At 44.8% G+C, this 27,490-nt stretch overlaps 1 protein-coding gene across 29 annotated transcripts in view; it reads right to left on the reverse strand.

Annotated features, from left to right (window-relative positions):
* The window catches only part of KCNMA1 (potassium calcium-activated channel subfamily M alpha 1), a 768,447-nt gene that overhangs the window by 208,892 nt on the left and 532,065 nt on the right, over positions 1-27,490 (reverse strand). For 18 of the 29 annotated variants that reach the window (XM_017548868.2, XM_017548858.2, XM_017548774.2 and 15 more), the window contains exons 9-12: positions 27,414-27,490; positions 9,196-9,306; positions 5,297-5,402; positions 3,413-3,495 (exon numbers count right to left, since the gene is read on the reverse strand). The exon at positions 27,414-27,490 is cut by the window's right edge and continues 13 nt beyond it. In XM_017548868.2, the coding sequence (XP_017404357.1) occupies positions 3,413-3,495; positions 5,297-5,402; positions 9,196-9,306; positions 27,414-27,490 (377 nt within the window). Of the gene's footprint in view, positions 1-3,412; positions 3,496-5,296; positions 5,403-9,195; positions 9,307-27,215; positions 27,308-27,413 lie in introns of all 29 variants that reach the window. The other 11 variants (XM_037727278.1, XM_037727288.1, XM_037727276.1 and 8 more) reach the window with 1 other exon arrangement.

Genomic DNA, 27,490 nt, shown 5'->3' on the forward strand with positions numbered 1-27,490 from the left:
ATTTCAAATGGATCTTTGACATTTTAATTTCAAAGGAGGCAGACTGGTCTCATTAAACTGAGGAGGAACGAGGATTACACAAATAAGAGAAAGGCAAAGCCCATTTTTAACCCTGAACTTCCCACTTCTTTTTGCTGCCAGGGCCTCATTCTGGCTCTACTTAATTACATTTCTGATACTACCTTTGACCAGTAATTTCTATGCCTCCTCATCCTGCCAATCACCCTGGTACCTGTGTGTCTTCATATTAACCCTACCACAGTTATGATTTAAATAAAATACTGCAATTAAGAGAAACACCCATTTCAAAGCTATCACTCAGGTAGCCCCAAACATCTCTGTGGGGTCAAAACATTAAGTTTCATCTTCTTTTGGTTTTCCATTGGTGTAGGGGGAGACCCCACAAGTGCCAAGGCAGCAGCCTGAAGCCTCAGCCTATTTCCATATAAATAATGAAGAAGAAAGTAACTAGAAATATAACCGCAGTAGTTATTAGTTATTCACAGGTGATCTTAGTTATTCATAGGTGATCTTAATTTTTTTACTAATACCTCTCAGGTCAGAAGTGGGAACCCCGGCAACACTGTGAAAGGAATCAACCTAAGGCAAGATGCTTTAAGCCCTGTCACTGTGTAATGGCTGCTGGAGGGCACCTCGGCTGTGCGGCAGCGCCAGCGTTCGGAAAGCCCCTGCCATTTAGCCAGCTAGGAAAGGAGAGGTCCAAAATGGCCAAGACATCCCCTTCCCCGGAGGAGTTAGGAGGAAACTCCGCTCCTCCAAGCTCTTGCAGTAGGCCTGATGGCTGTCAGGTAGGCCCACAGACGTCCGGAGGCTTAATTGTCTCTATGTGATGTGTGGGGCTTCAGGGGTCACGTTCCACGTCTACTCTCATGTTCCACTTCTGCACCTGGGTCCGTTTTACTTAGAAGAGATCATCAGTAAAAGTAACATAAATCTTAATGTCTTTGTTCTTTCTCGACAAGTATGAAAAAAGTGCTGATGCATTACGCTCCTTACCTCATCTCCTCTACCTGACATATGATGTACTTGACCCTATCACTGACTACCAATGCCATGCCCTACCTACCCTGCCCCCAACTGTGCACCACGCCCTACCTACCCTGGCCCTGGTTTTGTACTCTTTAAAAGTCAGAGTGTCCAAGCACTCAGGGCCACTGCCGGACTCCAGGCTTCAGTTGGCAGTGGACCCCTGGGCCCAAACTCTCTTTTCTCTATCTCTGTGTCTTGTGTCTTTTATTGCTACAGTCTCTCATCTCCATACCAACAGAAAGGGGCTTACAGGACCCTGTAGAGCTGGACCCTATAATTTAGAATTCTGAAGATAGCGAAGCCAGGTTCCTTAAAGGGTTACTTTTTTTTTTTTTAATCATTTCCAGTGACAGAAAAACGTGTCAAAAGTTGAAGTCCCTTCTTACTGCAAAGAAAGGAGCAAGTGACACACGCAAACCTGAGGCTGGTGTAGCCACCGTGCAGCTGCAACTGATTAGGAGATGGGCCCAGGCGTGAAGCCAGATTCTGTTCCACCCTCTTTCTGCAGCCTGGCAAGCCCAATGCTTAGAAGGGTTGATGCATCAACTTCCTTAAAATGACCTCACTAAGTGTATTGCCAAAGAAAAGTGAGTGGCAAGAAAAGACGGTGCCAGATGTTGCCTGCCAGACACAAGGACCAGAGGCTTAGGGGAGGACTGGCCCCTCGGAAATGCACTGGAGGAATTCCCCCGCCTCACTGATGGGGAAGCTCCCGTCACTTGGGGCCACTGATGGAAAGTAAAGACAAAGGAGGTGCCAACATTGTCATGACACAAGGGTAACTTCCTGACCTTCATCCTAGGGTAAGTTCTCAGGAGGCATTAAACCAAGCCGCAGGGAGAGGGGAAACCTTTGGCCCTGAAAGAGGCTGTTCACAGTTAGGCAGGAGTTTCTGGGAGGACAGTGAGGCTGAAATCTCCCTGAATTTAGTTCATCTCTCCAGAAGCTTCCCTTGCTCATTTTCTCTCAGCCCTCTTAACTCTTCTGCAATTCCAAAGGGCCTCTAACTACCTGGAGCTAACTGCCTTGACATTTTAGTCATTTCATTGTCACACGCCATGACAATTGGCTTTAGGCAAGGAACAAAAACTGAACAGTTGCTTTTTTCTGAATTAAGAAAAGAATAAGGCGTTGAAGTTGGGGCCAAGATGAGCAGTTGACAGGCCTAAGCACTGTGCTGTGTTTCCCAGCGTAACCTCCTCTAGAAGATGTTCTGGAAAAAAAAAAAAAAGCAGGGGCAGGGGGAGGGCAGTGCAGGGCCACAGTGATACACTCCTGTAATCCCAGAGTTTTGGGATGCTCAGGTGGGAGGATCATTTGAGGTTAGGAGTTCATCGAGACCAGCCTGGGGACCATAGTAAGACTCTGTCCCTACTAACAAAAAAAAAATTAAACTTGGCCGTGTATGGTGGCACATTCCTATAGTCCCAGCTACTCAGGAGGCTGAGGTGAGAGGATCACCTGGGCTCAGGAGTTCAAGGTTACAATAAGCTATGATTGCATCCCCGCACTCCAGCCTCAGTGATGATGTGAGACTCTGTCTCTACAAAAAAAAAAAAAAAAGAAGAAGAAGAAGAAGAAAAACCAGGGAGGAGGTGGGAGAGGAGCGGAGGATTGTAGTCAAATAGATTTGGAAAGTGTTCTATAGTACATTATCTCAGAGATTCATATTAGTACTAAAAGCACTGAAAAGGCTTTTAAGAAAGAACATTAATTTTGGGAAACTGGATGAAACAGGCTAACTGGTCACTAAACTCTTCTTTGGGGTGATAGGAATCAATATGCTGGAGACACATTTGGAAAGCCCTAATAAGGGGTTTGTCAGCCTTGACACTATTAACATTCTAGGCTAGACAATTCTCTGTTGTAGGGGCTATGCTGTGCATTGCAGGGTGGTTAGCAGTGTCCCTGAGCTCTACCCACCAGATGCCAGCAGCACCAGATGTTATGACAACCAAAAACATCTCCAGACAATGCAAAATGTCACCTGAGGGCATCTGCCTTTAATTAAGATATCTCAGGCCCACTTACCTTAGGGAACACGGTACCTTAATTCAGGCCAGCATCCATCTCAATCTATTTCCTAGTTCTGTCTCAAGGAATCTCAAACCCAAGGTCAGCTGTAAGCCCTGGAGCTGCCACCTGCTGAGGGTGAGCTTCCTGTTGGCAACACCCTGTGTGCCACTGCCTCAAACCACACACACAGCCTTGGATCCCCTGGGCCTATGCAGGTGGCGAGTTGTGGGGTGGCTCGTGGGGCAGAAAGGTCTCACAGAGAGAGTCCTCTGCAGAAGACCCGAAAGGACTGTCAATGGCCACAGACCGCCAAGCCCAGGGCCTTCCCCAACACCCCAAGACTTACCTCATGATGTTCGAGGCATCCTCCGCATCCGGGTCAGCGCAGTACTTGTTGGCAAGGATCAGGCACGCATCTGCTGACTCTATCTAAGACACCAAAAGGAAAAATCACAGAACACAAACATATAAATAGCCACGCTCAACTGTAGTCTCTCTCTTTTGACAGCTCTTGGGGAAGCTGGTGCTTTGCAAGGGGAGAAAAAAAAAAAAACAATCATGAGAGCCTGAGAGATTATAGTTTTTGTCAAAAGTGTAGGCTGCAAGTTCTTGTTATGGTATAAACATTTCATCTTGTTGCTGTTGGAGGGTACAACATGTACCTTGGTAATTATACTTTTCATTTGGCATCGCTGCTTACGTGTAGGATTTGCAGATTTCTTTAAATAACAATTAATTAAGCCTTTCAGTCTCCTCCCCACCTCCTTTCCAAACCATCTGCACCATCATCCTAATTATTCCCATCAGGAATTGGAGGTGGGTGGGTTAAACCCCTTCTCTCCAGTTAGCAAGTTAACTGAGTACTGGGGATTCAGAAATGTACACTCTGAAATCCTTCATCTCACCTTTTTTATACCTTCATTTTCTACGGACTGACAGGAGATCAGGGTTCTAAATCAGATAATATCACCATATTGCTTAGGATTCAATTAGTATTCAGATATTCAAAAGACAACAAATCTATGTATGAAATGATGTGTTATAGATGAACTCAAAATACACCTACTGACTTATCCAAACACGAATCCACCGGGGTTTATTCCTTAGAGGGGACCATGAGTTTGATGTGCTAATAATTGCTTGCATTTAAATTAGGTCCACGAACAATAACAAGTTTCCCTACGTTCTCATAAGATTTCACATGAGCCATAACTTGGGTCATGTCTGGATACTATTAAGATTAACCAGACTCTGTAAGCATAAGGAACCTTACGCTGGCTCAGGTCTGCAATCTGCCCTACTTGGTATGTTGTGCTTAATAGATCATTCCTGGATTTTGAGTGAGGGCATAATATCCTCCATGGTATGTCACAAATTGTCTCTGATTTCTTTAATGATGCAAAGAATTTATCAAAATCCTTTTGGATTACTCATCTTGGCCAATTATATTATTTATAGAATGATGTGGTGATTACAGCATTTAGACTTCAGTAGATTCACAATATTAATTTACACTCACTGGCACGCAAATATTGAACATGCTTACAAAATCTATATTACATAGGTGAAGTAACAGATGCCATTTTGCCTTGTACCTGTCCCTTCTAAGCCTCAGGTGTGCTTTATGAGAAGATTCTAACTTGCCAGGTTCTAGGAAAAAAAGATTCGCCCATTATCAATGATATCAGATAACTATATATTTAGATTTACACCCTGAGTCCCAGGTGGGGAAAAAAGGAAGCTCGAATGTTTTATAGCTTAGTAAAATTTTATTTTATACTTTAATGTTTCTTTCAAATGTAGATAATAGATGTCAGAGCTATATTGAGTCCAACTTAAGTGTTCGATATGGGAATTACTTGATTATTATGTTTTATAAAGACTACTGGGTCCATACAACTGGTCTTGAGGAGTAGCTAATATTGAGGAAACCAGCAAAGTAAGTTTCCTTGAGGAGTAGCTAATATTGAGGAAACCAGCAAAGTAAGTTTCATGTATGACCAGTCCAAGTGTGGTATGCTTAAAGGTAGTCTTGTATATGCCAGCAGAAAGAGGTCCTGTGACCAGTGGAACGGTGACATCAAGCTTGCTGGTATCTGATTAATCTCATTAGGGGTTTAGGATATGACTCGTGGCCATCCCAGAAGGTATGTTCCCTCACCACAGAGTCAGAAATCCTCCCCTCTGAACCCCACCAAGATGGAATAAAAGCAGACCTCTTCGTCCTTACCTTGACTCTTGCAAGGTCATGTGGATTGAGGACCGAACCCTGATAAAATTCCACCTGAGTAAAATGTCGTTTGAACAGAGCTTCAAGCTCCAGGTTGGGGGAGATGCTACACAGGGAGAGAAAAAACCGCTATTAATATAATGAACTCGGGGGTTTTGGCCTCCATGGGTTCCTTCCTCTAATTTCCACAAGAAGCCCTGGGGCGAGGCTTCAACCTTCAAAGTCGCCCTTTTGCTTGCCATAAAGGAAAGATTCACCCTCAAGGGAAGTAAAACCTTAGCCCAACTGAAAACCAAACTAGTACCAAGGTAAAAGAAAGAGGTTCTTTGGCTTTAGGAAGGCCAAGACCTCAGGGCAAAATGTCTTGTCTTCAGTATAAATGGAATTCCTGTGTTATAAATAGGGAAGCTGAGTTGTGCCACTAGTGGGCTGATTCATTTTATGTGTACTGTGCCACAGGATGCCCACATCCAACGTGATTTCGGTGTGTGTCTGGGAGTATCTCTGGATGAGACTGGCATTTGAATCAGTGAATTCAGTAGACTGCCTTTCTTGGGAGTGGGCATCATCCAATCATTTGAGGGTCTGAAGAGAACAATAAAGCAGAGGACAGAGGCATTTGTCCCTTTTGCTTCTTGCCTGACGACTTGAGCTGGGCATCTCTTGTCATTCTCCTACCCTTGGACTGGGGTTGACATTGGCTGTATGACTCTCCGGCCTTCAGACTCAAACTGAATTATACCACCAGCTTTCCTGGGTCTCCAGCTTGCCGGTGGCAGACCATGAGACTTCCCAGTCTCTGTATTTAAGTGAGCCAATTCTTCCCAATAAATCTCTCTAGAGATAGATAGATAGATACAGATATAGACAGATACAGATATAGATAGATATATCAATATATAGATACCTATCTATATCTGTATTAGATATATATAGATATATAGATATATATCTCCTATTGACTCTGTTTCATTGGAGAACCCTGATTAATACAATCAAGGATTAGCCAAAGGTTTCCCTGGGGGAGCCATCCTGCTGTTCCCTCCATCACAAACCTTTCTGCTCTGTGCTGTATGGACTTCTCATTCCCCAAGGCCTGGATCAAAAAGTATCACTCTGAGCAGCCACAGACAGACTTAATTTACTCTAGGTATTGTTCGTGATTCACATACATGTATGTGACTCATCACATTTCTTGGTGCTGAGCTGTACTGACACCTTTCTCTTTGAAGGACAAGGATTAAACAATGGACCTATTTATTCATTTGTTAATTGTGCAGAGATGAAAAAGACTGTCTATAAGGTACAGTGCTAGGCACTGGGAGATGATATTTAGTTAGAGCTTACTATATGCCACGGACTGTGGTAAGTCAACATTTCCCTAACATTTGTGAAGTCCATAATAATAATAATATTTTCTAACATTTACTATATGGCAGACATTTAAATAAATAATAGTAAAATAGAATTATAAATAAGTAAAATAAATAATATTTATTTTATTTTATTGAGACAGAGTCTGTCTCTGTCACACAGGCTAGAATGCAGGGGCAGGATCTCAGCCCACTGCAACCACCCAGGTTCAAGCAATTTTCATGCCTCAGCCTCTGGAGTAGCTGGGATTATAGGTGTGTGCCACCACTCCTGGCTAATTTTTGTATTTTTAGCAGAGACTGGGTTTTGCCATGTTGGCCAGCCTGGTTTTAAACTCCTGGCCTCAAGTGATCCACCCACCTTGGCCTCCCAAAGTGCTGGGATTACAGGAGTGAGCCACCATGCCTGGCCTTGATGAGTATTAACTCAGTTAAATCAAAACAACCCTATAGTAAAGTATGTCATTAACCAAGAGCTTCAAGAGGTTAATTAATTAACTGGGCCACCTACTATAAATCTGACATTGACAGATGTTAGGGACACAAAGGTGAATCTTAGCAATAGAAGCATTAGCAGCCAGCTTTTTTTTTTTTTTTTTTTTTTGAGATAGGGGCTGGAGTGCAGTGGTGCAATCTTGACCCACTGCAACTTCTGCCTCTCAGGCTCAAGCCATCCTCCCACCATAGCCTCCAGAGTAGCTAGGACTACAGGCACGTGCCACCGTGACTGGCTAGTTTTTATATCTTTTGTACAGATGGGGTCTCACTGTGTTGCCCAAGCTGGTCTTGAACTCCTGAACTCAAGTGATCCGCCCACCTTGGCCTCCCAAAGTGCTGGGGTTACAGGCATGAGCAACCATGCCTGACCAGCTTGTTTATTCAAACCAAAGGAGTGGATGAAAGAAAAGTGGCTGCCTATGTGAATCTGAGCAGTCTTTCAGACCCATGACAAGTCACATCTTTTTCAGAAGCTTGCCCGGTAATGCCACAGACTAATGCTATTTGAAAGAGATGTCCCCAGTCACTTCTGCCACCTGATCAAAATGACTTAAGCACTCCTTGGATAACACAGGGTTGATGTTGTCTCTAATGATTATGTGTGTGTTTATCCTGAAATGCCCAACCCATGAGGGGGCCCAGCCCACACATTATACCTCTCCTGAACTTTCCAAAATGCTCAGCAGAGGATGGGCCACACAGCGGTAATTGGTGGCTAAGCACTGAATGGAACCTGTGGGTACTTGCTCCTGTGCTACCATAGCCTGGTCTGCCTTTTCAAAGAAGTTTGGAGAAATCAATGCAGAAAACAAAAATGCTAGTGCCCCAACATGGTGACAAGTCAGAAGTCTAGCATTTTGTGAGCAAATGCCAGAGGATGGCGATCCACAAAACAGGGAGTTTATAGGGAAGCTGACCTCAGTGGAACCTCAGAGTAGGGCCGATTGCTGAGTGGTCAACAGCACGTCGAGCCAACACAAACATGTGAGCTTTGTCCTGAACTTTTGCAATGTGGTGTCAAGACTAGCTCCATCTCCATAAAACAAGACGACCATGGACCACATGTCACCATGGAGGAGCCCCCTAATTCTCTCCATGCCTGGGGCAGACTACCTTTTACCTAAGAAAAGGTTTAGGCAAAGCTGAAAACCTCAACACTGGGTAGAAGGGAGACACCTTGCTTTCCTCCCCTGTAAAACACACAAGATAAGACCTACCTCCTAAGTGGATTATACGGCGAAATATATTTATTTTTCATGCTAATAGCTAACACTTATTGAAGCCCTACTGGATGCCTGACTCCACTCTGCACACTTTATATGGAATACTTCATTTCATTCTCACCACAGCCCAACTAGGTAGAAACTGCTATCATCTCCATGATTTATGGATGAGGAAACTGAGGCACATGGAGGTGAAGTAACTTGCTCAGCCAGTAATTCCTTGAGTCATGATTCAGATCAGGGAATCTGAGTCCAGGGTATGTACTTTTGCTCTGTCTGTAGCATAAATGAGAGCCTGTATGTGCAGTGACTGGTTAGGGTACCACGCTGGGGGTTCCTAGGAGTGGCAGTTGTTATTACTATTACCTTATATCCTGTTTCCTCTTAAGTTGGTGTCTTGCTTGGTCACCAACTCACTCCTGCACTCCTAATGTATCCACACCATATAGCTAATCATCCCACAGCAGATGCTGTGGACATGCCAGGTTGCTAAGGGGACAATGATGATGACTTGGACCCACAATGAGCTCCGCTGTTATTTCTTCCAGAGATAAACTCAGATGTGGTCCCAGAATCGCCTCCACAGAGGCAGGCTCTGCTCTCATCATTGAACCAGTGTGTTGCTTCCCTTGCCATTGGTCCTCTAATATCTTCTCCAATGAGGCCAACAGGGATCATGGCTTATCCAACTCTGGTCCTATCCACAGTGCTATTCCCCATAACCTCCACTCTTAGAGACATTCAAGGAGTCCTCCACAGGGTGCGTGGTTGGGCAGAGGGTCTGACAGCAACAGGAGCCTCTTACTTGTGAAGAAAAACAATCTCCACATTGACGTCATCCCGGTCCTTGTGCAGAAAGTCCTTCAGGAAGTTGGAAACACTCTCCAGAGTGATGTGTCCGCAGACCACAATGTGCCTGAACGGGAGAGGCCAGTTAGATCAGGCCAGGCCCCACGACAGGACCCCATATCCCACCCCCTGGCAAGACAGCAGAAGCCAGGCAGCTGCAGGGGAAGCATTCACCTCCTCCCTCCGCCTTCATAAAAGCCCAGCTCCCATCCCCAGAGGGCTGTGAGGCAAAGCAGCAGTGCTAGCAGGTGCTCAGAGACTCCTAGACAGAAAAGGCATATGGCTTCTCACCTGATGCTGCACAAAATCCTATTAAAAGCCCAACCGTTTGGCCAAGTGGTTTTATGCATTTAACAGTAAGTGACATTATGCTTGCGCTTAAATGCTGCATTATCAAGTCCCTTGCAGATTCATATCTCTCCCTTTCTGCCCACAAAGCGTCCTCTGGGGAGATTTACTGTATGAGTCTTGGTTTATGACATAGAGCTTATCAGGTAATGAGATAACAAATCTTGCTGAAACGATGATTTTGTGTGTAAGAAAGCAGACTTTTATCAGGGTGGCTAATGTGAGGCCTGACATGTTATAGGCTCTGCTGGCCATAAGCAGTAAAAAGGAAATTTTGCATTTTTCCACCATAACTCCTCTGACAATGGGGGCATGTAACATTTTACAGTAAGTGAGCATTACTCAGGGCTAAATGGGGATGGGACATCTATGGAACGGAAGATCATGCTGGCTGGCTGTGTGTCCCCAGAGGGGTGCTTCCTTAGGGTGCCTGGGATTTCCAGGAGAGCCGAAGGAATTTACCTCAAGATGGGGAGATACCAGGAAGGGATGAGGCTGGAATTGCTTGCCTTGTTTGAGAGTGGTTTGGACTTCTGTTTCTGGAAATAAATCGTTTCTCTCTCATGGAAGAGATGAGCCCCTCTTCCAGAACTGTTGAGACTGACAGTCCTTCCAACAGCTCTGGGCTCCTGGACCAATCTGACTTTGACACCAGGCTATGCTGTGGCCACTCATATTTGCTACGTGATGCCCAATCAGGAGTAAGCACTTTGATGCAAGATTCAGCCTCAAGACAAAAAGCCCGGGACTGGCTGTGGAGATAAAACCACTGGCTTCTAGTGAAGAGACTGTATGTAGCAAGAGGCTCAGCTCCTGTCCCTGTGCTCCCCAGGCTGACGTGACAGAGGCTGAATCTCTAGCTGCACTTTGAGACTTGGGCAGGTGGTGAGCATGCAGTATGGTAATTTCCTGGGTAAAATTTAGAATGGCCAGGTCCCTCGCACTTCATAATTGCTCTGTGCACATTCCAGTAAGGCAGAAAGCTCATTGGCTGGAGGTGGCTCATAATAGGAGGCAGTGATGATGGCTTATGCAATGTTCCATTAGGTGCCATTATAAGAGCCTGCCCTTTCGTTGTAATTTGGTGCTTGACTAAGTATGTGAGAATAATGCAGTAAACTCATTGGTGAAAGGATAATGATGCAGAACAAAGAGTAAATCAATAATATGCACGATGCAGTTAATAATATCACCATTATAGACTGTTATTGTTACGGTGGTGCACTTAGCAATCAGTCACGCAGCAGCCACCAAGGGGAGGGAAGAGCATCAATGAGCTACTTCAAAAGAGATGTCTTAACATGATCACTTTGCTCTCCTGCTAGGTTGAGGGAGCTCCCTTAGCCACCCATCCAAATTTTATGTGCAAAGCCCACATGACTAACCGCCTCGTTAGTATATAGTGAGTAGTATGAGGCTGATATAGCATAACACACAGTATGTCAGAATACACAATATAAATTGAACACTTGGATGATATGCATTTTATATTTTAAAATGTTTCTTGTGGCACATGTGCATTTACAAGGGCAAAATACTTCAAATAAACTTGCATGTTCTGAATAAGATTTCAGACTTTGAATTCACCAAATGTGTTTGAAGTGAATGAGAAACAGAATTTCCCTAGACACCTAACTTCCTTGCAACCGACAATAGGGTTACTTTGCCATTCTAATGCCTTCTGCACATAGACTTCCAAGATTAGGAGCAAGGCCAACATGAATCCAATGCGCAGGTGTCTGCACAGGACAGATACGTGGCCTAGGCCATTCTCATCACTTGGATGTAAAAGTAAGCCAGATGTGATTCCCTGCTCTGCGACCAAGGGTATGTGTCAGCCGGGGTGAGGTACTTATTCCCATTCAATGCAGAAGGAAGCCAAGAGGTTAATACCACCCAGCCAGCCTCCTGTACCAGGCATCGTAAAGTTCAAAGTTCTATACCAGCATAAGCCTGGTTATTACTCAAAGCTAGACTCAAATCAATACAGGTCTGGGGAAATGCCTGGACATTCATCCTTCCTACCCAGGATGCAAAGAACTGAATGAACATCACCCAGCATCCCCTCCTCCTCTCCTGAAATCATTCTTCCCCAGGAAAGATGTGTGAGAAGTACAAGGGGAGAAGATGAGTTCCCCCCTCTCACCCTTGAATCAAAAGCTCAGCTGGCTGATTTATTCAGCCTTAGAAAAAGTCAGGGTTCTCTTCCTTGAAAGTGTGCCGGGTACACATAAAATATATTCCAATGCAATCAATATTATCCCTTAAGCCTTTAATTAACTTTCACTTCTCTTAAGAAGTAGACAAATGCTGGCAAGAGTAAAGAGAGAAAAAGGATTGACTTTTTTCATTTGGTGCTAGCTATCCAATACCATTCTAGACAATTGGAAATATATATCTTTTAACTACAGCATGATTTCTGGGTGGAAAGCAGTCTTTATCAAAAAAGGAAGAAAAAAATCTTCCTTCAAAGTAATTGGTAGTTTTGCTCAGAAAAAAAAAGCGAGACTGATTGAAAGCAGATTGCCTTTTTGCCCAAGGAGAGTTATTAGGTGCATTATCATGGCAACCTTGGAGAACCCATATTGTTCCAATCCGTCCTATATCTGATGTGAAGATTTATGGCTTCCCCTTTTGTGCCAATAATCATTTCCCTCCATTTTGTTTTCCATACAGTGAAAGTTATCAAGGAGCCCACATATTGAAAATGTTTGAACGCAGTTAGAATTGATGGATGGAGAGAAGCTGCCTCTAACTCAGCAATCGGTATTAGGAGATCTGCTTCCACCAGCCTGTGTCTGAGGAGGGCCCTGCAGAAGCATGAGGGATGGATGGTGAATGGGAAACATTTATTTACCGGAAATATTTTCAAGACTTTTGAAGATTCCAGGGCCATAGTTTGGGGAACGATGTTATTACAAGAAGAAGAGAACTAGAATTTATTGCATCCCCAATTATGAGAGATATCGATATTCTAGGATAGAGAGCAGGGTATGACCTCATTGGAGGCAGAGTAATGGTTGTTCACAGGGCATGATTTGAAGAATGCCAAAAAAAGACACTCATCCAAAGTTATCGCTGTTGGGTTCCATGACACCTACACATTTACCACGTGAGATTCATACTCTGATAGCCCTGTGTTAACTCAGCTCAGACAGTAAACAACTAAATAGTCTTGGACAACGTACCAAGTTTGCATTTTACAATTAAAAAGCCAGAGCCTTTGAGGGGCCAGAGCTAGTGCCTGATTCATGAAGTTATCCTGATATTTAAGGAGATGATACATGAACGGGCCAAGTAACCCGGCCCATGGTAAGCACTATCAATTGGTGAAGTGCAATATGATATCTGTAAATCAGGATGTAACCAATATAAAGTGTTCTGTGGCCTGTATAATCTCACCTAATCCTTCAACAACCCCAGATTCTCACTACCTGAATCTTTTCAGATAACTCTCTGCAACTCCTTCCTTAAGTCATATGCCTGGCATCCCACAGAAAATAAAAGTAATTTGTCCAGGACATGATCGGGGTCTCCCGCTTCAGTTCCCACTAAGATGAAGGTGGTAGTGGAAAGGGCAGCAGCTTGTACATCTCAGCTTCTCCTTCAGGTCAGGCAGAGATGGACCCAGAGAGGTCCTCCTGGATATGCGGTGGAGGGGGTATTGGAGGGATGCTCCACTGGCCAAGGGAGAGGTTTAGTCTGGGGATTGGAGTGGATAAACCATCAGAGTTTTGTAATCACTGGAGTCTGGCTGGATACGCAGTATCATGATAGTCTCAACAAAGTCTGATTACAGGCAGAAATCACAAGTCCTACTGGTCAGGAACTCTAGGCCAAACTTAACTGAAGCCATATGATTGGGGCAGCCAAGAGGCTGCAAAGTGATACAGATGTCCCTTTTATTTTATATTTTATTTTATTTTATTTTTAGAGACAGGATATTGCTCTGTTGCCCGGCTGGAGTACACTGGTTCAATCACAGGTAATTGCAGCCTTGAACTCCTGGGCTCAAGCAATCCTCCTGTCTTAACTTCCTGGGCAGCTGGGACTATAGATGCATGCCACCACATCTGGCTAATTTTCTTTTGTTTTTTTTTGTAGAGATAAGGTCTTGCTATGTTGCCCAGACTGGTAATGAGCTCTCAGCCTCAAGTGATCTGCTCCCTTGGCCCACAAAGCGCTGAGATTACAGGCACGAACCACAGTGCCCTACCCCAAATGTCTATTCTAGATATGTCATGTACAGCTTAGGACTTCCTCACCAGCCCAGAATCTAGAAGATAACAAGAATCTTAATGATCCATTTACAATGGGGAATATTTAGGAAAGTTCAGCTGTGAGAGTAGCTAAATCTCTCCCCATCTGTGGCTCTGGATCTGAACGTTTTTAGACCACCAGCAATTGTCATGACCAATGATCTGCAGAGCCTGATGGCTCAGTTTGTGAAGATGACCAGTAGACTTCGGTCAGTAACCATTTCTGACCTGATGAACTTTTTGGTTTTTAATGCTTTGTCTAGATCTGTAAACAAACATTTCTTGGGCAGAGATAACATAAACTAAACATAAGCTAACAGGTCCTGGCTTAGAATAAAAGATCCACCTCAGACACACAAGGAAGCTTCTTCGATGCCAAAATAGTACCCAATGGCACTTTCTGGAGAGGAATTACTCATCCAGTGTGAGCCAGTAGTGCCTGGTGCCAGGTCAGGGCTCCGTAAACATGGGCTGGGTTAACTGAAAAGGGCAGTACTGGTGGGTCATGGCATTGGAGGGGTAAGAATGACTTCATGAGAAGAATGTCTGATGATTATGAACACTACTGAGGGTCACCATAACTTTGCCAGTTGCTTATTTCATGGGCATATCTTCACTAAATGTACATGGGTGTGCTTCTCCTGCCGTTTAAGCGTCACCACCTCCAGAATGAAATCCCACACATTCTCCCCAATCCCTCTACTCTCTTTGTGGTGAAGGACCAGGAAAGTCTGCCAAACTGAGCCAGAACTTCAGTTTCAGAGCTCAACTCCACGGGTACACAGGACAACCTAGGGGAAGTGACTTAAGGCAGAAGAGGACAGGAGATTGGTGAATGAAGCATCCAGAGAGCCTCTGAAATGACTTTAGGTCTATGACAAGGAAAATCTAAATACTTTTCACAAGCCTCAGATACTGGTTCTTAGAGTCAGTCGTCTTTGAAAAGGGAAACTGTGACCATGAGATAGTCACAGATGGGGCCCCCTCCCACATTCTTATGTTTATCTCAGCATCTGAATGAATGGCCCCTCGCAATTGTCCAGCACCTTTCTTCCCTTTGATATGGAAACAGGTTGCAAGATGGGTGCCAGACCCAGGGCACAACACCTCCCTCAGTTTCATGCCTTCTGATGAAAGAAAGCAGTTGGTACCAGGAAAAGCCCCTAAACTGGGAATTGGGAGACTAGGGGAGCAAGTCCTCCATGATCTGGGGCCAGTCACTGTAAAATGAAGAGGCCCAGGCTGACTGGGCTGCACCCACCAGACGCTGACGAATCCTCGCACAGGGCTCCAGGGCTCTGCCCCCACCCTAGTTCACGCCATCATCATACATTGTCTAGACGTCTGCCATCGCTTCCTAATCGATTTCCCTATTTACTCTCCCCGCTGCCCCCACCACTCCCACACTCCCTCAGAAAAGCTGAAGAGAAAGGACGGCAGAAAATCCTACGGCGATCAGGTTCTACAAGGGTGGGGAGGCCTTAGATCTTTCCTTAGCGGGGCCTCGCTCTAGGAAGACAATGTAAAATGCACAGCTCTGGGCTGTTTATTTTTAAAGATACTATATCCATTTTTACTGGAACAAGTATAAAGAACTTAAAAAACCCAGAGCTATCCTGTCACAATAAATCAGACAGAGTAAATTGAAAATCCTATACAGCTTTCCCTGAATCCATTGTGCTCACTTTGTCAAAGAGGTAGATGAAATGCGGCACATATTGATCTAGATGTCTCTGTAAAACTATAATATTTATATCAAATACATATGCTAGACGCTTTCTGTCTTTCTGCTGAGCCTTCTAATCATGCTTTCCTCGTCCTGCCCCTCCCAAAATGCATCTCACCATTGGTAGCCCCTGACATGATGGATTTTAACAAGTACTTCTCAAGGGAACCAGCAGCATCATAAAGGAAGCAAGGTGTGGGGGGTTAGAGACCCAATGACCCAAACCACACAGTGGTCAGCACCCAAGCTTCACGTTTGCCCTCCTAGGTTGACCTTGAACCCTCAGTGTCTGTATCGCCACCTCTCCATGACACTCTTGCAAGCTGGGCTTTCCTTTCCTTCTCACGTGGTAGTGCTTTTCTTGGCTACTTCATCTTAATGCAGCTTTCCCTGATTTGGGGTATGTCCTTCTGGGTTACTGTTCCCCAGCTATTCCCTTGAGACTCAATCTCCCCTGCCAAAAAACAGGACTAATCCAACTCCCACGTTCCCACTTCCTCCTTTACTCAATGTCTCAAAGGGACTGACTTCAGTAAAGATGGGAGAGACATCATGGGCACATGAAGCCTAACTCCAGGCTGCACTGCCTCGTCCTCCTACCCTACCCCAGAACCTGGCTTGGAACCCCCAAAACCTGCTGGGCTTTCAAGAACTATTTGCTGACCGATGAACTGATTGACAAAGTATGCATCTTGAAAACTCTATGCCATGGTAAGCGAGGAAGAAAATTAACAGGTAGTTCACTGCAAGCCTGTTAAACCACAGGCTCATTTCACCACCCTGAATCTACTAGCATATTTCAGGTCTGTAAGGAAGCTGTACACATGAAGAAATGAAAACAAAACAAATGAACAAAACAAATGAGAGTGTGTATCAGACTCACAACCCCAAACCCTGACTATCACCACTTCCTGTTAAAATATTTTTTTTAATGGAGGTTCAGCAATAAGATAATTTCCTACCCATAGACACATCTAGTACTTTGCTAATCACAAAGGAAGGAAATGCATTCTCCCTCCTAGTGAGGAAGTGAATAAGGTAATCATCTTCTCCAGCTGTCAATGGAGCTGCTCTGGATGTGGCAGGCTGTGCTGCTGTTTCCCTAAATGGGGGCAGAAGTCTGAGCAAATAGATCCCAACAGTGCAGCAAAGGCACCTCTAAAGCAGAGCGCCAAGGTCAGAGGACAGACAACCGGCAGCCCCAGTAGTAGTAGGGAATACCAGAATGTCCTACCTGGGCCAGAACTTTGTGTCTTACTGCACGCAGATGGCCAGAACTTTAGCTACCCTAGAGGGATCTGTCTCTTCACCTCTACCCTCCCAAATTACAGTCAGTCCTCCGTAGTTAGACTGCTGATGAGAAATGATCACACATATTTTGTAGCTTGTAGCCTATATGGAGCCTCAGTCCAAGTCTTTAAATTCCGAGAACCTCAGTGTGAGGGACATTGGTTGTTTTTGCCTGTCCTGCATGCACCCTCCCTTCTGTGGACAGTACCTCATTTTAATTTGGGGAACTGCTACTCCCCAAATCAAATACAGTCTCCCAATTACATAGTCTTGGGACCTTTAGTCAAGGATTCGGGCCAAAGTGAGGCCAATCAGTATTTTTAAATCTTGGAAGGATTGACACTAATCACAGTGGGAGTCGATTCAACCTGATTACAAAACCCTGTAACGACTGCCCCCAAGTTTCTGCTTCCTCAATGTCAGAACTACATCTCTGGCTCTATTCTGTCTTTTCTGGGATCTTGCTCTTCAGCTTTTCACTGGAATCTCTAAGGTACTATAACCTTAAAAAATAATCCTTTTCTGCTGAAGTCAGCATAAATCAGTTTCTGTTGCCTGCAACCAGAGATTCCTAACTGGTGACTTGTTTACCTTCACTTTGGTTTCTCACCTAATTCTCACTGTTACCTAGTATGCAGGTATTATCACCATCGTTTTGGTTTCTTTCTCTCTTTTCCTTTCTTTCCTTCCTTCCTCCCTGGAAGGGGAATTCTGCAGCTCTCTTCAGTAAGCAATTCCACAGTTGCCGAACCCTCACAAATTGCACTGGTTCTTCCTATGTCTCCCTCCCTAACACCCTCACCCCTCTGCATCTTATTCATCCCATTACTTTGGACTTGGTGGCTTTGGCCATTTTTAAATAAGCAAATCTTCCCTTGACCTGACTCTTCCAATCCTAGATGGTTCTCTGCTCTTACAGAGAAATCAGGGAGATGAATGGCACTTCCTTTTTGGGGGGTCAAAGCAGATTTGCCTGTCTTCACTTAATGCTGGTTCTATACAAGCAGAGACTGAAAGAAGACTTAGGCAGACAAAGGTCAGCCTCACTCTTCAGGGATGAAGGTGGAATAGAGGGAGAATGAGTCCAAGCAAAGAAATGGTTCTCAATTTTGCCAGCGAGAGGGTTTTGATTTGCAAAGCGAGTCCCACCTCCTTCCCTAACACCACTGGTGAATCATGCATCATGGTCCTTGAGCACATGCTGTTGGGACGGATCCTCCCACAATGACAATCAACTTGACATATCTTTGCCTTGTTCTCCACCCACACCCAAGGGTATTGCCACAGCTACCATAAGCTGCTAGCCATTCACTCTGTAGACCCAACATATTTGCATAGGCCCCAGCAGACCTCCAGCATCTGTTAGTCACCCAGGGACTGGGAGGAGCTATGGGTTAGAAGGCATGACAGGCCACAGCAGGACCTTTGTGGGATCTGGAAAGTAGTGGACCTCAGGGTTGCATCAGCAGATTCCCCACCCTCCAAATCTTTCTGAACCCCTCTTGTACTGGTTCTGTAAGGTTTTAGGTGAACAAGGCACTCTGCTGTTACCTATGCCCTCCATTGTTCCAATGGGTATGTTCAACAATGTCAATCATCAAATGCTTTTGGGAGGCTTCCCTCTAATGTCTCCTGCTTTCATGTTTATTTTATACTTCCATGATTTTATTGAATAAAATATCTGAAAAACAGCATTTCACTGGGAAGATGCTCCTGCATACTCAAGCTTCTGTGTCACTGCCACTGCTTCCTTGGGTGGTTCTGATTGGTCAGAATCTCAGGTAAGCTCCAGGAGAGCAAGAATCACATTTTACCCACAGCACCCCGCACAGAGCCTGGCACTTGGTGGGGATTCAAATTATTGTTTGTTGAGCCAATATGTTAGAATGGGAGCTTTCCTAAGGCTGATCTATACACTAACTGACATTTGCCTTTGGAGTCAATGGCTAAGGTCATATACGCTGTCACTGAGATGGGCACATATCTACCTCTGAACTGCCCCCCTGTCCTCTTATTAGAAAGGTACAAAGAGGGGAGATAGAGATTGCTTTTACTGCAGCTGGTACACACATTCAGAGCAGTCCCTGTGGTTCTGGGGGTGAGAGAGGCCATTGTGATGCAACACCAGTACTGGCTGTGGAGACTGGAACCCTCGGGACAACAGAATCAGATTTCCATGACTTTCACACTGTATTGGCCTTATAACGTTTTAATAAAAAGAGACACTGGACTTGGCCAGTTAGAAAGTTTCCTGGTTTATTTTCATAGCATGATGACAGCAGCATGGAAGAAACCCCAAATCTACCAGGAAACATTTTGCACAGCTCTGGAAAGAAATCTAGCAGAGTGAATGACATGGCACAAGGACAGAAAACACGGGGCAACCTAGTCTGGGATGGTTGCACTTGTTCCTGAGATTCCTGGGAAATGGTATTGTAGGGAGACTCTCTGAGAACCAAGAGAAGAGGTTTCAATAAGCTCTGAATCTACCTGGCAAGGATTCACCCAATCAAAGGAGCCATTGCACAGACTCTTCAGCAATTATAATTTAAAAAGTCATATTCAGAATTATTTTTTAATGAAAGAGAGAATATTTGAGAGTGAAAGCCTAGGCTTGAATATGGCTTTTTTTTTAAGGTACACAGTTCATCTCCCACCTACATTTCTATTCTTGTTTTCAGAACAATAGCTGGAACATTTTGCTAAGTGTGTGGAAGGGAGGAGTGACAGCAGGAAAGGAGTGAGGCTTCATTCTATCAGAATTATCAGGAAATTGATTTAATATGCTTCTAAGTCTCTTTAAATAGAGCTTCAAGTTTGAAAGGGACTGAAGATATGGCTTAGAGGAATCCAAAACAGATGCCAAGATAGAAGTGCCCACGTCCCGCGCCCACCAAGACCCCTCTCATCAGGAAGGGATGCCTGGCACATCACATCAGACGATAAGGCATCTAATGACAAGTGCTTTGGGCATCTACGCCTCAGCACAGCATTTCAGAAGTAGTCAAGAGGTCATTTTTCCAAAGTATTAGGGCAAGCTCATTTTTTGTTTTCTCTGTTCCCAAGAAGTTTAATGCTAATCAAAGCAGAATGCCTAATCAGTCCAAGATGTTCTGTCAACTTGAATTATCTATTTGTCTTCTTATTTACTGTATCTGTCTGTCTACAGTTCTTCATATCTTTGTGAAGATCAGTTATTGGGGCCTGTGTTTCCTTCTGACTAGAATAGCTACCAGATGATCCTTCCTGGTGATATGTTGATGATTTGCTAATTTATGGCTTTTAAAATCGAGGAATCTGAAGACATTGCTGAGGGGCTCAGTCTGGGGACGTCACGTGGGTCACGCAACAAGGGCTGAATGGCTAGCTTGATGAGCGATCTAAGTCTGCATAGGATGCAAAGCTTCAGTCACATTTCGACCAGAGCCACGTCTGCAATAGAGAAATCGTAAATGACATTTTATAGGAAACACCCTTCACGAGAACAGTCCGCCCTTTGCAGGCAAAGAGAAGCGAGAGTGAGTGTTGCCCAAGGTACAAGTAAACAGGAAGGAAAGGTCTGTGGATCGGGCCAAGTCAATACCACATGAAATCGTTTCAAATCCGATTCCCAAATGCTACAGGCCATGCCTTCCCAGAAAGAGTAGAGAGGGAAATGGTATTGTAGGAAGACTCCCTGAGAACCAAGAGAAGAGGTTTCAATTAGCTCTGAGATTGGACTTCCCAACCACTTAGGTGGCCAAATAGTACGACATGTAGCTCAGGAGAGCTGTGGTATATTTTAAGATTTTTATGGATGCGTAGAAACATATCTGTCCCCAGTGCCTGGTGTATAGCTAGCCCTCAGTAAACACATGTGGAATGGATGAACATGAAGCCACGATTCATGGTAATTTCTTTAAAGTGGGGTGGACTGGGGACAGTAGATTAAATGAGTCTTTGTAAAGAAATAATCCATGCTCTGGCACAGTAGACAATTTGAAATTCCTTTAAAATCCTTTAAAAATCCTTCAAAATCCTTAAAAATCAGTCTAGAACCCTGATGGACGAGACCTGAGTGTGGCAGAGGAAATGGAGTGAAGTTCCATGTTGATACAAGATGGTCAGGCAGGAGAGAATAGTGTGTGGTCTCAGGAAGGAACAAAGGGGCTGAGTAAGAAGGAGAGCCTAATTCTGATACGAGGAAAGACACAGAGTTTAAAAACAACCTAATAATCAGGAAGAAGGAAAGAAGATACGCAGGATGCCCTCTCCTGATAAGTGGAGAAAGCACTGCTCAGGCAGGTTAGGGCCGGTGTGAGCAATCAGTTTTTAAGACTTCCTCTAGCGGAGGGAGAACTGAAGACCTATGTTTGCATGTGGGGCTTGCATAACCTGGATTTTTTTTTTTTTTTTTTTTTTTTTGAGACAGAGTCTTACACTGTCACCCAGGCTGGAATGCAATGGTGCAATCCCGGCTCACTGCAACCTCCATCTCCCAGGTTCAAGGGATTCTCCTGCCTCAGCCTCCCATGCAACTGGGATTACAGGGGCCCGCCACCACCCCTGGCTAATTTTTTGTACTTTTAGTAGAGACGGGGTTTCACTATGTTAGCCAGGCTGATCTCAAGCTCCTGACCTCGTGATCTACCCACCTCAGCCTCCCAAAGTGCTGGGATTACAGGCCACTGTGCCTGGCCGTAACCTGGATTTTAAAAGCAAGAGCATTAGGTTCTCCAGCTTAGCGGGTAACGCAAGCTGGGTCAAGGTCATTGAACAAGTGTTAACATCTCCTCTGAGGTGTCACTTATCTCCTCTGAGGTGTCACTTCCTTGGACTACTTTATCCGTGTAAATAATGTGTTTTTCTCAGTTGCAGAATCTTCGTCTTTTTTTGGTTTTGGGTTGACAGTACATATTAAAATGCGTAACTGGCATTTGGTTTAGCTGTACCCTTGCTCTATGCTTGCAGCCTTCTTGTGACTGTAAACTCCATGAGGACAGGCTCCAGGGGTGGCCTGTTCACCACCGAGCCCTGAGCACCCAACGCAAGCCAGCATTGTGCCTGGTGTGTAACACAGAGAATGCCTGCCTGCTGAGTGACTGAATGAACCAATGGAGACAATGGGCCACAGGGGTGGACAGTGAGGCAGGTCACTAACTATGCTGGGCTGTTTTTAGTTTTTGAAATTTTGTCCTCAACTATTGAATACTCAATCATTTATTCTAAAGTATGGTGTCCTCCTTAGAATATGAACATTTTCAATAAAGAACATAATTAGGTACTCTATTTTCATGTTTAAATAGAAAAGTATGATAAACTGTCCCCATCTCTGTGATTTCAAGGCTCTATCCAATGTGGTGAACACTCCTGAGGTTGGGTGTAGATGGCCCTAACTCCTTCCAGGGGGATACAGCCTCCTGAGGGTGAATATTCCAAGTCAAAGCTATGAAATAAACACACAGAATGTACCCTCCAGAACTTTGCATGTGGGGCTCTGTCTACTGGGCCTCTCACTGATGAGCAATAAACCACCTGAGAGAACTGCTCTGTGCTGTGCAGCAGATCAACCAAGAAGTGTAACAGTGTAACAGAAGTTGGAACAGTGGTTCCAACTGCAGGGGCATACAAGGCTCTGCAGGGGAGATCTGCCCAGCAGCGAAATCCAAGTTTAGCAGATCACTACAATTCTCCATGAAACTACCTTTAAACGATGGAGCCAGGAAGAGAAAGAAAATATTTAAATCCACAAAAGAGGCACAAATCTCACTCTGGGTGTGTTTCATCTGTCCACCCCTGAGAGCCTCTCATTGCTAGAAGTATTCAAAAGAGAATTAGAATTTTAGTCTAACCAAATGAGGAAAATGAAGGAAGAAACAGTTTTGTCCCCTCTTCATCTTTTTCTTCTCAATCCTGGGGCCAGGACCCTTACGGGTGGTGGGTGGGTAGGAGGGGAGAGGAGACAGCCCCAAAATGAAGCTCATGGCTCATGCCTTTCTCTTCCTGTCCATCATGGGCACAGTGTTCTGGCTCCACTTACAGGGAGAGGTGGAGGAAGACACACAGCAATAGGAGATCACTGAGTTTAGAGCAGAAAGGGGTCTCAAGAGATGACATGGAGAGGCAGCAGGACACAGGGAAGCAGCCTGTCCAGGATCAAACCCCAGCCCCACTCTTTACTAGCTGGGTGATGTCAGGCAAGTATTTGACCTCCCTGTTCCTCAATTTCTTCACCCACTCCAAATGGAGATGATGATAATACCCTTCTCTCAGGATCGCTATGAGAATTCTGAAATATGCAAATATTTGTAGGCCTATTATTGTCAGAGGAGGCGGTCCTGGGGCTTTAGGCTGCACTGATTCACATTCTCATTTCGGGAAGTGTGTGGCGCTCCTGTCTTTATAGGGAAGTGTTCCAAGAGAAGCCACAGCATTTAAGCTTCACAGACAGCTTTCCTGAATTGGAGTAAGAGATGGGTTGGTCCGTGACAACTATTCCCCAAACCAAAATGGCAGCTCAGCAGCTTCATCCTGGGGATCTTCCTCCAAGTTCATTACATTCACTTTCCTCTCCCATCTTCGCTACTTCTAGTCTTTCATGACTCATTCCCCTCTTGTGTGTCCTCTCAGCATTTGGCTACCAGGAATCAGTAGAATAATCCAAACCCATCCCGTTCTCTCTGTCCCAAACACCTGGCCTCAGATTGCCTCAAACTTGAGTCACTCAAATCTCAACAAGGGAAACACGAAGTCTGGGTGGCTCCCCAGCTGGGCTCGCTCTAACAAGGGGGTTACAGCAGATGGATTCCTCTCTGTGACCGATTATTTTCCATGGCCTTTGGCCATGTGACCTCGGACCATGACCTTGTCAGTTCTCATAAACTAACCAGGAGTGGAATGAATCACACTCGGAGAGGAAACCTCTCGGGGAAACTGCAAGGGGCTGTGAGAGGGAGGAGAGAGCCGGGGATCCCAAAGGCCATGGGAGCCTCACCACCCCTCATGCCTTCCCTGCCTCTAAGCAGCTTTGACCTTACACAAAGGGAAGGGGGAGGAGGCAGTGGCCATGGGAGGGAGGCTGGACTGTAGGAAGGCTACTCTTCTGAATAAGACTTAGGGTCTCAACCCAAGAGCCCAATTGTCCCTACTGCCCTCAACTCAGAGAAATTACTGGCCTCAGCTGCTCACTTGGTTGTGGACACCCAAAACCTTATTCTTAGGCACCCCAATCCACCATAACAACATACATGAAACAGCCAACAACACACATGCACGTGTGCACGAGTACCCATCCCTACTCCGAGGACTGGGTATCCTGCAGGAGGTGATGAAAATGTTGGGTAAGGCACTCTAGGCCCCTGACATCGTGTTGATGGTGAAGAGGTTTTGAGAATGCTGCTTGAAGCATTTACATTACACCAAACACATTGATTAAAGCTGAAAATGAAATGCCAATGAAATCTTTATACTCTTCAATATCCCAGATTTGGGTGTTGTGTGCACAAAACAGTGGTATTCTCTGCCTCAATTTTTGCTTTAAATAATCTTTGAATTTCAAAGTTTTGTGTCTCTGTAGCTTTAGATCATAAGTTTCTTTGAGTTCTCTGACAAGTTAATACATTGTTAGAGAAATCATTTCTGAATAAAATATGTACATGTAAACAAATCCCTTAACTATGTATACATTCTAATTACATTCTGGGCATTCATTTGATTGGGTCCTGGGGAGAGAGAACAAGTCCGTGTGTCTGTGGACAGAGCACATGAATTTATGCATACACAGAAACTCAGAGCACAGCACGCTCTTTTAAGAGTCCGAGCTTTATCTTTCAACAAGGTTTAGCTGCTTTCCTTTTGCAAATGCATTTAATTTTATCTGGAAACTTTCTGACATTAGAAATAGAACAACTGTAGTTTCTCATTATGTTTGCTGCCAGAATCCATGCTTGGTTGCTCAACTAAAGACCTTATATTGCTAATTACTACCACATGCCCATATCCCAAGCGAAAGCAAACTTATTGATTCTGACAGCCCATTCTCTCAACACTGAATTCCAAATGAAAACTCAAAATTTGGCCAAACATAACATTTCATCAATCTTGTTTTACTGACTGGAAAAACAACATCAAACAAAGGGTGCTAATGGCCCTTCATTACCGTGCCTTTCCCAAGCTTATATTTTCTGATGAAAGATCTAAGTGACCAAAGGGCTTCTTTAAACTACTTAGTAATTAGCTTTTGAACCAGGAAACAATGCGTAAAGTAAAGTGAACAGGCCCGGTGCTGATGACAGGACGGACTCTGTGTCTGCTGGGTCGGGAACAGTGGGGACCCAGAAAGAACATTAAAAGCAAAGTGCATTTTCATAAAGGGAAAAGAAAAAAGAGAGAGAGAGAGAGAACACCAGGCTAAAAGTGGTGATAAAAGATTACAGAGCCAGAACAGAATGGCAGGAAGTCTGTGATCTGAAGTCATCAGCACCTGAAAGTTTGGGTGGAACTGCTGGGGTGAAAGATGACCGGATCGGACTGGGGGCAGTGAGGGAGTGCTGGGCTGAGGGCCCATCTGGGTCATCTGGCACCAAAAGCTGCCGGCCTCCAGCCCACCCACCAGCCCACCCACATTGACTACGAAACCTATTTCATTAAAAAAAAAAAAAAATTACCTGGAATGAGAGTCAAGAAATATTTTCAACCTAGTCTTCGGGGCAATTGATTTTATTGACATCTTCAGAGGCAGTGATTGGGAAATGCTGGCAGAGACAGTGGGAGACAGGGAGGCCATAAAGAGTCCCCCAGGCCCTCACAGTGCCTTCTGCTTTATGGAGACCTGTCCACACCTTCAAGGCAAAATGAATCGAGAGGTTGTTTTCCTCTTGGCATGAGATACGGGACCAATGGGAATCTCTGGACTTCTTTGGCCTTTTGGACCCAACCGATGGCCCAGAAATCAGAACAGCTTGGTTCCAACCTCATCCAGGGCCGTTAAGATAACAGTAAGGGGGGGACTCCGTTAGAGGGAAGATGGAGCGACGTGCTGCCAACTGGCCTCCTCTCGCCCACTGTCCTTCGTGCCTTTGAAAGGAAACTGGTGTCCTGTGGGTCGTTCAAGAGAATAAGCCCTTTTGTCCACCTCCTGATTTCCTGTGCAGAGGCCTGGACACCTGAGCTCAGGAAGCATTGGACTCACTGACCAAAGGGGAGGGTCCGCTCCGTCCGACACGGCTGACTGTCAAAACAAGGAAGGGGCAGCAGCGGAGGGAAAAACAACACTCCTGGTCTGATTTTATTTCCTCTTAAAAAAAACCAAAGAAGCTCTTTAAGAGTTCATTTGAAAATGAACGAGAAGGAAAACAAAACAGTTTCATGACAGGAGCTTCCGTGACTGGGAAGAGGCACGAGTGATGAAGGTTTTCTGTGTCTTGATCCGTTCGGTAGGACGGTAGTTCCTGAGTGTGTACACAGGTACAAGCTCCTCACTCTGTCTGTTAAAGATGTGTACATTTAACTCTACGTAACTTATGCCTCAAACCAAAACAAACAAAGGTGACTGCCCCAGAAAAGCTTTAAAAAATAAATAAAGGATGGCTTCTTCCCACCACCTCTCCCCAACAGCGTTCCTATCTTGAGATGGTAAGGTGCTCCACCTTACTTAGGAGAAAACCTTGGGGTCTCTATTGAACTTGCACATTGATACTGAGAGTGATGAGGTGATCTGAGCACACACTGAAATAGTTTCCAAGAAAAGCATTCACGTTTGAGAAGCCAAACAGAAGATTCATCAGGAATAGCAGGGAGTACCCTAAAATACCAGAAATATAATATTTCTTGCCCAGAAGGAATGTCAGCTGAGCAATGAGTCCCTTTGAGGATAAGACAGGTGCCTCCTGGACGAAGAGGAGAACTGGGCTCCCGGTGGCCACAGTGCCTTTGCGGTCGGCCAAATGACTGGATCTGCCCCCCGCAAGGACTTCCCTGCCAGACTCTTATCCTGCGTTCTTGCTACATATAAACCATCATAGGAGGGCATCATACAAGTTTGAGGGACCAGAATTTTATCAGCTAGCCAGATGATGTGAAGAATGAATGAGTTTTGTCTAGTTGTTAGGAGGTCAGAGCAGAAAATATGGGCCCAGTTATAAATGGACTCCTTTCAGGACAAATCCATTACAGCTCTTGGAGTCTGTGAATGGGAGTTAGTCCAAGTGTGGCAATGTCCTGGGGTCACCTCTGACATCACACCCCATGCAGAAGGTGGGCCTTCCCTCATAGAAGCACCCGCTGGAGTGGGGGAGGGGCGGGATTCAGATGGCACCTCTACAAGGGACTCCTGAAAATCACTCAACCACGTCTCTTCTGATGCAACTGACTTACTTTCTGCCTCCATGTTTGTTAAAAGTCCCGCCGAATTTATTCCGATTCAGGATGAGAGCAGCAATTTCGGGCACGTAGCGAGCAAACATTGCCTACATGCATGAAACAAAGAAACAAGAGCCAAAAAAAAAAAAAAAAAATGGCATGCAGAGAGGATTCGACCGCAGCGGAGGCAGCAAAACCTCTTGTCATACTTACTTTCTTCCACTAACCGCACTATAGGAGCCCCCGTATTTCTTGCGGTTTCCTATTAACTCTATGATTTCAGGGACGTA

Source organism: Cebus imitator, unplaced genomic scaffold (assembly GCF_001604975.1).
Source record: "Cebus imitator isolate Cc_AM_T3 unplaced genomic scaffold, Cebus_imitator-1.0 Scaffold11, whole genome shotgun sequence".
Taxonomy (NCBI): domain Eukaryota; kingdom Metazoa; phylum Chordata; class Mammalia; order Primates; family Cebidae; genus Cebus; species Cebus imitator.